At 41.3% G+C, this 11,155-nt stretch overlaps 1 protein-coding gene across 22 annotated transcripts in view; it reads left to right on the forward strand.

Moving 5' to 3' along the window:
- lpp (LIM domain containing preferred translocation partner in lipoma) overlaps positions 1-11,155 on the forward strand; it is a 497,264-nt gene that overhangs the window by 281,494 nt on the left and 204,615 nt on the right. For all 22 annotated transcript variants that reach the window (XR_012407423.1, XR_012407424.1, XR_012407422.1 and 19 more), the window contains 1 exon segment: positions 10,450-10,556. Coding sequence is in view for 19 of the 22 variants with exons in the window: in XM_073953329.1 (XP_073809430.1) it covers positions 10,450-10,556 (107 nt within the window). In the remaining 3 variants the exon portion in view is untranslated.

The following is an 11,155-nucleotide window of genomic DNA, read 5'->3' on the forward strand; positions in this document are numbered from 1 at the left end:
GCTCACGCAGAGGCGCATTCTCCAATGCGTTCGTCCTCGGGATTGGTTTGCAGCCATAGACCTGAAGGACGCGTATTTCCATGTCTCCATTCTTCCACGCCACCGCCAATTTCTGCGGTTTGCGTTCGAGGGTCGAGCGTGGCAGTACAAGGTCCTCCCCTTCGGGCTCTCTCTGTCTCCGCGGGTCTTCACCAAACTCGCGGAGGGTGCCCTAGCGCCCCTTCGGCTCGCGGGCATTCGCATACTCAATTATCTCGACGACTGGCTGATTTTAGCCCACTCGCGGGAGCAATTGATTATGCACAGGGACAAGGTGCTTCGGCATCTCCGCCTACTGGGGCTTCAGGTCAACCGAGAAAAGAGCAAACTCGCCCCCGTGCAGAGGATTTCTTTTCTCGGGATGGAGCTGGACTCGATCACCATGGTAGCGCACCTCTCCGAGGAACGCGCTCGCCTGTTGCTGAACTGTCTGAGGGAGCTCGACAGCAAACTAGTGGTCCCACTGAAGTTCTTTCAGAGGCTCCTGGGGCATATGGCATCCGCAGCCGCCGTCACGCCGCTCGGGTTGCTCCATATGAGACCACTTCAGCACTGGCTTCACGATCGGGTCCCCAGACGCGCATGGCACGCGGGCACACACCGGGTCTCGGTTACTGCGCTGTGTCGCCGCGCCCTCAGCCCTTGGAACGACCCCTCGTTCCTACAGGCCTGTGTGCCTCTAGGACAGGCGTCCAGCCATGTTGTTGTTTCAACAGACGCTTTCAACACGGGTTGGGGGGCCGTGTGTCGCGGGCATGCGGCTGCGGGCCTCTGGAAGGGTGCCCAGCTGCATTGGCATATCAATCGCCTAGAGCTGTTGGCAGTGTTCCTCGCTCTCCACCGCTTTTTACCGGTGCTGGAGCGGCAACACGTGCTGGTCAGGACGGACAGTACGGCGGCGGCGGCGTATATCAACCGCATGGGGGGTATGCGCTCTCGCCGCATGTCTCAGCTCGCCCGCCGTCTGCTCCTCTGGAGTCACCCGCGGCTGAAATCGCTGCGCGCCATTCACGTCCCAGGCACGCTCAATCGTGCAGCCGATGCGCTACGCCCTGGAGAATGGAGACTCCACCCCGAGTCTGTTCAGCTGATATGGGCGCGATTCGGGGAGGCCCAGATCGATCTGTTTGCTTCCCCCGAGAACGCTCACTGCCAGTTGTTTTTTTCCCTGACCGAGGGCTCTCTCGGCACGGATGCACTGGCCCACAGCTGGCCTCGGGGCATGCGCAAGTATGCGTTTCCCCCAGTGAGCCTGCTCGCGCAGTTTCTGTGCAAGGTCAGGGAGGACGAGGAACAGGTTCTGCTAGTTGCGCCCCTTTGGCCCAACCGGACCTGGATATCAGAGCTCTCACTCCTCGCGACGGCCCTCCCCTGGCGGATCCCTTTGAGAGAGGACCTACTCTCTCAGGGACAGGGCACCATCTGGCACCCTCGCCCCGATCTTTGGAACCTCCACGTGTGGTCCCTAGACGCGAGGAAGACTTAGGTAACCTACCGACTGCGGTGGTTAATACCATCACTCAGGCTAGAGCCCCCTCCACGAGGCGCGCCTACGCCCTGAAGTGGAGTCTATTCACTGAATGGTGCGTCTCTCGCAGAGAAGACCCCCGAAATTGCCAGATTAGTGTTGTGCTCTCTTTCCTTCAAGAGAAGTTGGACAGCAGGCTGTCGCCCTCCACTCTCAAGGTTTACGTGGCCGCCATCTCCGCTTATCATAGCGCGGTAGCTGGCGGCACCGTGGGAAAGCATAACCTGGTCATCCAGTTCCTTAGGGGTGCTAGGCGAATTAATCCATCTCGCCCCCCTCTCATGCCCTCTTGGGATCTCGCCCTCGTTCTCACGAGTCTGCGATCCGATCCCTTTGAGCCACTCGAATCAGTATCTCTAAGATTTCTGTCCCTGAAGACAGCTCTGCTGGTTGCGTTGGCCTCCATCAAGAGGGTCGGGGACCTGGAGGCATTTTCGGTCAGTGACTCGTGCCTGGAATTCGGGCCGGATTACTCTCACGTCATCCTGAGACCCCGCCCCGGTTATGTGCCCAAGGTTCCTACCACCCCCTTTAGAGATCAGGTAGTGAACCTGCAAGCGCTGCCCACGGAGGAGGCAGACCCAGCCCTTTCTTTAATTTGTCCAGTTCGCGCTCTGCGCATTTATGTGGACCGTACTCAGAATTTTAGATCATCTGAGCAGCTCTTTGTCTGTTATGGCGGTCGGCAGCAGGGAAGTGCCGTATCAAAACAAAGATTATCCCACTGGATTGTGGATGCCATTTCACTCGCTTATTCGAGTCGAGGTCAGCCGTGTCCCCCGGGAGTTCGTGCACACTCCACTCGGAGCGTTGCATCCTCTTGGGCGCGTGCACGCGGCGCCTCTCTAACAGACATCTGTAGAGCTGCGGGCTGGGCGACACCCAACACATTTGCAAGGTTTTACAATCTGCGAGTGGAGCCGGTTTCCTCAAGGGTATTAGGTAACCCTTTGGTGATTGAGGAGACAACTCGGTAGGGTGTTGAAACACGCTTGCGGCGCCATTCTCCCTAACACGGAGGTACGTGCGCCTTTTTTATCTGTCAGTAAAGTTCCCCGTCAGGTGAGCCCTGCAGATTCCTCCGTGGCCCCCAGCACTGACTCAGCGGAGGAGTCACTTGCTGGCCCACTACGTTGTAGGTCTGCCCGCTGGTCAGCCCGCGTTTTGGGTATAGGTGCCTGCTATGCGTGATCCCCACTAGGCGATCCCATATGCTTATTCCGCCACGGTTAAGTCCCCCCCCTGGGCGGACCCGTGTCTTCCCTCTCCGCTAACCACTCTTTTGCTATGCGTACTCCCCCTTTTTAGGGCTAGTCCATAGGTAAATTCTGCCATCTATCCCCCTCTTGGGTAACGGATGGCCTCCGCAGCGTCCTCCCTATCGGGATTGCACGCTTCCCAACGTACTGTCGTATTTCCTAGAATTATCTAGATGCTCACGACTTCCCAAAAAATATATCTAAATCCGTAAAACTTCTGTTGAAGTAGGATAAATTAGGGCCAGGGACACGTTGGAGGACCGCGCCCCCCATGATGTGGGTGCGTCACGCTTGCTTGACTATCTCCTCATCGGGGGTGTTGGAAAGGTGCAGTCATTATGGCGCTTTCCATATTCTCCCATTCATGGCACTGAAGTTCCCCAACCGAAGGGGAACGTTCGAGGTTACAGAAGTAACCCTTCGTTCCCCGAGGAGGGGAACGGAAGTGCCATATTCCGTCGCCATAATGACTGTCCCTTAGCTGTTTGAAAGTCTCTTCAGCTTAAAAGGATGGCGTCTGCTGGCTTCAGGTGTGCTTATATGCTGAGATAATTGCAGATGTCGCACACCTGCGCAAGCTTACGCTGCCAATTAATTTCATTCATTGGCCCGTTCAATACTCTCCAGATAAGCGGCTTCTGATCCGAATCCTCCCATTCATGGCACTTCCGTTCCCCTCCTCGGGGAACGAAGGGTTACTTCTGTAACCTCGAACGTTCTCCAGCTTTCTTCAAATTATCTTCTTTTGTTTTCTGCCGAAGAAAGAAACTCAGACGGAATGGGAACAAGTGAATAGTGACTAAATGATGACCGAATTCTCAGTTTTGGGTGAATCATAACTTTAATACCAGTTAAGAATTCATAAATTCTTCATATTCATGTGTTATGTTATGATTATAAAAGTATAATGACAGACTTATGAACACCCTTTCAACTGAAGTGTAATTTTATTTATTTATTTATTTATTTCCCCAAACACTTAGACAAACAAGTTTGTCCTTTCAGTGACCCTACTTTGGTTTAAAACAATTCTTTTTAAACATTCTTTAGAGCAGTGGTTTCCAACTCCAGTCCTGGGGACCCCCCGCTATGCACATTTGTATGTCTTTTTTATTTGACACAGAAGGATCAATTGATGGAACTCTCTGCTAATGAGCTGATGATCTGAATCAGGTGTGTTAAGGATGAAATGTGCAGGGCAGGGGGTCCCCAAGACTGGAGTTCAGAAGCACTGCTTTAATCTTCATGTGCACTGAGAGGTTTATCATTCACACTTATTGCCAGCATTTTTCAAGATGTTTTTTGATGTTCATGCCTAAGCAATCTGGTAATGAGCCGAATGAATGATCAAAATGACTCCATGACGTTAGGTGACACTGAAAACCAAAATACCCTGGTACACAAGATGGTGCTATGAAACTTTATGCTTTGACATTCACTTGTTGCATATAAAGGCTGGTTTATACTTTTTCATCAAGTGCATGCAGATGGTCTGACACAGGCTTTGCACACCGTGGCTGTCGCTGACGCGCACCTCAAAAAATTTAACTACACATCACACTAATGCTCCGTGGGTCACATCGATCAATCAACGCAGAAGTATAGTTTAGTCTTAAAAAGTTGTCACCCTCACATTTTATCCTTGTGTATTTATCGCAAAGATTATACTTATATTTAATCCCTTATACTGTAATTACACTTATATTTAACCTTCTCCACTACAACACACAAACACCTTATGGGAACACAAACTTTTGTGTGAAGAAGTTACAATTCGTCAATTAAAATTAAGTGAAATGAAACTCATTATCTATTCAATCTTCTGTTTGATCAGCAATTTCTGTGCTTGGTTAGACCACTTTGTGCTTGAGTTCCAATCAAGTCATGTTTTAATGTAACGTTAGAAGCATATGGCATGTAGGCAAAAGTGCCAATCACATTGGTAGGCCTGCTTTTAATGTGATGTAAAACAAAGAACAAACAAACAAAAAACACCCAAGTTGTATTTTTTTTAAGGACACTTTCATGCCTGCTGTTTTGATTGTGAATTTGCACACTCACATTTGCACCCTTTGTTTAGTCAAGAGGTGTTAAACGTTGGCAATAATCAGGCTTAATAATCGTTCCTGTGTGCACGGGCCTTTAGATTAGAAGTGTTAAACTCATTTTGACTGAGGGCCACTTCAGCATTACGGCTGCCCTCAAATGGCCAGTAAAAACTGTAATACTGGATAAATGTTACTTGTTCTTAAGATATTGTTAAATGACTGTCACTTTATTTCATTATAATATTGAAGTAACAGATAAATCCATGTATTTGCATAAATGTAAAGTAGAGTAAAACATCAATCCTTTTATGCAGTTAAGAAACCCACATTACTCCAACAAAGTAAATAACAAAGACAAATATCCTCAAGTCATTGCCTTTATCCAAAACGCTGTCACGTTTGAGAGGAGCAGAACTATGGAAACAAAGAATAATTATGAACTGGGTTGCAAAACAAAGATGCATTATGGTAGATGTACACTAACTAACTGAAGTCTTGTCGCCTGTCCAAGTTTTAGGCACAACACATGATAACTTCTCATTGATCATTTGGTATCAGAGTTGGCTCATATATAAGGCAAAGATCTCTAGATTATGCTGATTTTACCAAAATAAAATATGATCATAAAATGATTTTTAATTATTTAATTAAGACAGTAAGGTCTGACTGCTTAGACAAAAGTATTGTGACTTAACAGAAATAAGGTACAGTATAACATATAAAGTCATGGTGCAGTGGGAAAAAAAAAAAAAAAAAATATATATATATATATATATATATATATATATATATATATATTGTGTGTGACTTCCATGAGCTTGGACGACTACATCCAAACATCTTTGCAATGACTCCAAAAATGTATTATTAAAGTCATCTGGAATGGCAAAGAAACCGTTCTTGCAGGACTCTGGAAGTTCATCAAGATTCTTAGGATTCATCTTCACTCCCTCTTTCTTCATCTTACCTCATGCTCAATAATGTTCATGTCTGGTGAGTGGGCTGGCCAATCCTGGAGCGCTTTGACCTTCTTTGCTTTCAGGAATTTTTATGTGGAGGCTGAAGTATTAGAAGGAGCGCTATCCTGCTGAAGAATTGGCCCTCTCCTTGGGTTTGTAATGTAATGGACAGCACATATTTTATTATTTGTTGCTCTTATAAGTGGGATCGACAAGACTTTTGTCAGGTAGTGTAGTTCATAGTCAACCTGCAATGCTTGGTTCACACCAAAAGCAAAGCACATGTCACTTGCTCTACATTACTCGCAAGTTGCATTTTGCCTCGTAGAAATGTTCAATTTGAGTTAAGTTGAATATCTTGAACTTGAAGTCTACAGGTTTGCAGCAAATGCCTTCCTAATTCTAAATCACTCTCACTGCCCAGGTTAAATGTACTATGTAATCTAGTCGCATGAATACATACATTTGCATTTGGTGTGAATTGTATGCTCTTTGGCTGCAGGTCTTGAGTTTGACATTTGCTTTAGAGTGTAATTTGCCATACAGTTAGAGCCTACATGACAGATGGCTTCCTAATGATTTTGATGTACTTCAAGTGAAAATGGAGAACAAAATGGTGCAATGGCATCATTTAGAAATGGCCTGCAAGAGCAGTCATTCTGGAAAAGTTTGCTTCAGCTGGTAATCACTTCTAAATTGTCATTATAGAGGTTTGGATTCTCGCTCTCTCTGTCACATTTCTTTTGGAGCAGGATTAAATTTCTGAATAAAAGACTGAAGCAATTGGTTACTCTGGTAAAGAGTCTGACAATAATCACAACAACCTTAATAGTTGGATTTGATGTATTGATGTTGCATTAATGTTTTAAATAGATTTTAAAAATGTTTGATTTTATTTATGATATTATTTATGTTTCTTTATAATCTATAATATAATCTTGAGTGTCACAGAATATCTCAGAAATCTTTCTGTTATGTTGATTTGGATGTTAAAAAAGGTTTTGGATGTAATAACAAATGTTTAATCTAATATCTAATATTTTCCAAAGTCCAAAACAGCTGTTTTACATGACACTGCTTTATATCCTGGCAAATTAGTGTCTAAATGTATTGTTTTTTATGACATTTGTTAATTTGTTTTTGTTTTCATACAATCTTTAAGAGTTATAGGTTAAAGACTTTTTATCCCCAAAAATCTTAAATGACTCAAATTGTGCAAATATTAATATTTGTTTGCCACCAATTTGTCAAAAAGTAGAACAGTTAAGTCTCTTCCTAAGACAATATAATAGCTGCTCTTCTGTCTTTGTGCATTTTCTTTGTCATTTTAGTTAAAAAGCGAGTTAACTTCCTCTTTCAGTGTGCTGTGTAGCTTGAGGCTCTGCAGGAGTGCTACTGCCCCACACCTCCCTCTCTTGGTCTCTTTTGCCCTGTTCTTCTAAACCTCCTCAATAAATCATGCCATCTTTGAAACATTTACATCTCTCATGTTGCCCTGAATCGAGAAATCCAGACATCATTGGATGTCAGAGAGACATAAGATATTAAGGAACTTAAGATATTAATTTTGTGTCAACTTGCAACTTACAAGTGACTTTAGGATGTAAGCTAGACTAGGAAAAAAAAGCACGGATATCACAGAAGGAGGGGAAAGGAGGTTGATGGATGCTTTCCCTTTTTTCTTTTTTTCTCTTTCTTTTTTTTCATTTTGCCTATGAGTTTTCACAGGGGTCACAAGGTTATTACATAAACGGTTCGCATAAAGTGCTCTTGTGCCTTTGGGGAATGTTTGATGCCATGTTCACAGCAGTTTTACATTGTATAAAAACTGGCCATTTCTTTCTGACATGCTATGTCTTGCCTTCACATTTGATGATTTTATACTATAGTTAATTAATTTGTCCAGTAGGCTTTGAAAATAAAGCAGCATTTCTGACATCAATTTGATCCAAGAGAGAAAAAAATAGAAACTAGAGCAAGATAAAAAAAAAAAATCTATAATAAAAACAAGATTAAACAAGAAACTCTTTCAAAACTAATGATGCCGTACATTCCTATTTCCTCCCTTAAAAGGCTGTAATTTGGAAAGCTCATGTCTGCATTGGTACTTAGCTGGTCAGATGATTCAGTCCTAAATTGGACGCCGAGCTCAGCCAAATCAGAATATAATTTAGCGAGCAGATCGTGATCTTGCCTGAAACATGCAGTGGAACCCAATCCCTGGATTAGCTGTGGACTTTACAACTCTGCGATTGGCTTGTTGCCACACACTTGGCTGGACAAATGTCCCATCTCACTTGTTTTGAGCACAGTACATAGATTTTCAATCTGTACAAACACCTGCTTACTACAGCTTAGACCATCTTAGTTAACCAAATGTTTGTTGTTAAATGTATTAATGGATCAAGGGAATATGGTAGTTGTGTATAAGCCTGTCTTCCTTTTAGCTACTTCAGAAACACATTTTGAGTGCTTAAAAAGAACAACTTTTGACATGAACTGTGGAATACAGTGCTAAGCATATAAGCACACCCCTCACAGATCTATTTTTTAAATTCATATTTTAATAGAGGCTATACAATATTAGATTTGTGCATACACATTAGATTAGTCAGTACTGAAGCCAAATCTGAAGCTTATCTAACAAAATAACTTATGATAACAGTCCAAAAACGAGTATACCCACATTTATATACTGTATTAAATATTTTTTGTTTGTTTATAATTTTGTTGGTTGGATTTTTATTTTTGCAATGTTTTGCTTGAATTGAATTTTATTATCTTTTAATTTCTAAATATGTTTTGTGACTAAAATATTATTTTAATAAATATTTCAGTTCAATAAATTTTTAAATGCCTTAAAATACATTGCATAAATTTACTGAGAAATTGATAAAAATATAAAGAAAAAGGACTTATTCTTTGCCATAAAAGTGACTTCACAGAACATACACACAGAAACCTGATAAAAATGCTCTTTTTAGAGGAAAAATTCTGATGACAATTTAAGGTTTTTGCATCTAAACTCTTCATATATATAGAGACATTTGCAAAAAAATTATTGCGGAATCATTGAATTTGTATTTTTTTTAATCATTGATGAAGGATTTTGGGAGAAAGTTTTATTTTTTTTTCTTTGGCTCGATTAATATATATATATATATATATATATATATATATATATATATATATATATATATATATATATATATATATATATATATATATATATATATATATATATATATATAATGATTTATATAGCTGTGGCGCAGTAGGTAGTGCTGTCGCAAAAAAATTATTGCGGAATCATTGAATTTGTATTTTTTTTAATCATTGATGAAGGATTTTGGGAGAAAGTTTTATTTTTTTTTCTTTGGCTCGATTAATATATATATATATATATATATATATATATATATATATATATATATATATATATATATATATATATATATATATATATATATATATATATATATATATATATATATAATGATTTATATAGCTGTGGCGCAGTAGGTAGTGCTGTCGCCTGACAGCAAGAAGGTCGCTGGGTCACTGGTTCGAGCCTCAGCTCAGTTGGCGTTTCTGTGTGTAGCTTGCATTTTCTCCCTGCATTCGCGTGGGTTTTCTCCGGGTGCTCCGGTTTCCCCCACAGTCCAAAGACACGCGGTACAGGTGAATTGAGTAGGCTAAATTGTCCATAGTGTGTGAATGTGTGTGTGGATGTTTCCCAGAGATGGGTTGCGGCTGGAAGGGCATCCGCTGCGTAAAAACTTGCTGGACAAGTTGGTGGTTCATTCCACTGTGGCGACCCCGGATTAATAAAAGGACTAAGCCGACAAGAAAATGAATGAATGAATGAATAAAACTAAAAAATGTTCATCCAATTAAATTGAGTCGGACCGACATCTCTGATAAGTAGCTCAGTCTGTCAGCAAATGCAGATTTGAACAACTGTGCAGCCTTTTGTACGCAGCTCTGTGACCGCCACGCATTCACGAGAGAGAGCACACACGCGATCGTTAAAAACCTGCTGAGTCAAATCTTTTTAAAAACCTGAATCATTATTGGAGTTATTGATCTATATATTGAGCTATATATTTCTTTGATAGTCTACAGAACAAACCATCGTTATACAATAACTTGCCTAATTACCCTAACCTGCCTAGTTAACCTAATTAACCTAGTTAAGCCTTTAAATGTCACTTTAAGCTGGATATCTTGAAAAATGTCTTGTCAAATTTTATTTACTTTCGTCATGGAAAAAATAAAATAAATCAGTTAATAGAAACAAGTTATTTAAACTATTATGTTTTTAAATGTGTTGAAAAAAATCTTATCTTCGTAAACAGAAAAAATAAACAGAGGGGCTAATAATTCAGGGGGGGCTAATAATTCTGACTTCAACTGTACATATGAAAAATATTAGATCTAGCAAGTTTTATTCACTGTTCTTTCTAACATAAGGTGTATCAGATTGATGTCAGTTTGATCTGTCAGATTTGATATAAGTTTTCCACCCACTCTGACCTGCTGAGTATTGACTTATCCCAGAGAAAGAGAGTTTATCACATTGGCTGATGTATTTTTATTTTTGTATTACTTAACAGGTGACTATCCTCCACCTCCTCCACCTGTGGTTGACCCCAGTGGGCTGCCCTCCCCTTCTAGCTTCCCACCTCCTCCACCCATGGATGAGACTTCTCTTGGCTTTCAGGTGAGATTTGATAACCAGGGCATCAATCATTGTGTACAGTACATCCAAAATAGCAAGTGACCTACAATGGGGTTCAAAAGTCCACTGCCAAATGTTTTTTATTATTATTTTTTTTAAAGCATAAAGTATATTATTTTTCCAGAATTAATGGAAATTTGCATTTAAAATACTTTCTCTGTAACAGTATTTAGTATTTGATATGTGTTTAATGGTCTTAATTTGGAATGCCCCTCTTTTTGCTTTAATTACATCATGCACTTGAGCTGGCATGAACTGCACAAGCTTTTGAAAAAACAAACATGATTTGTTAGCGTTCCAAATCATCTGCTTCAGTGGAAGCAAACAAATATGACCTTTTGTACAAAGTTGCTTGTTTCATTAGTGACCTGAAATAGCACAGAATATTCAATGTATTGTTTTTTGTTGCATACTCCAAGAAACCACACTCTATGTTTGCACTTTACTTGTATTCAAAGTAATCCTAGATAAAATCGTGGTGAATTTAGCTTAAATTAAGTTAATAGTACAAATACTGAAATATCCAACATTTTACATTTGACATTATAGCTTTCTATAGTCTTAGCGTTTGTGTGTGGGTT

The sequence above is a fragment of the Danio rerio genome, chromosome 6 (genome assembly GCF_049306965.1).
Source record: "Danio rerio strain Tuebingen ecotype United States chromosome 6, GRCz12tu, whole genome shotgun sequence".
Lineage (NCBI taxonomy): Eukaryota > Metazoa > Chordata > Actinopteri > Cypriniformes > Danionidae > Danio > Danio rerio.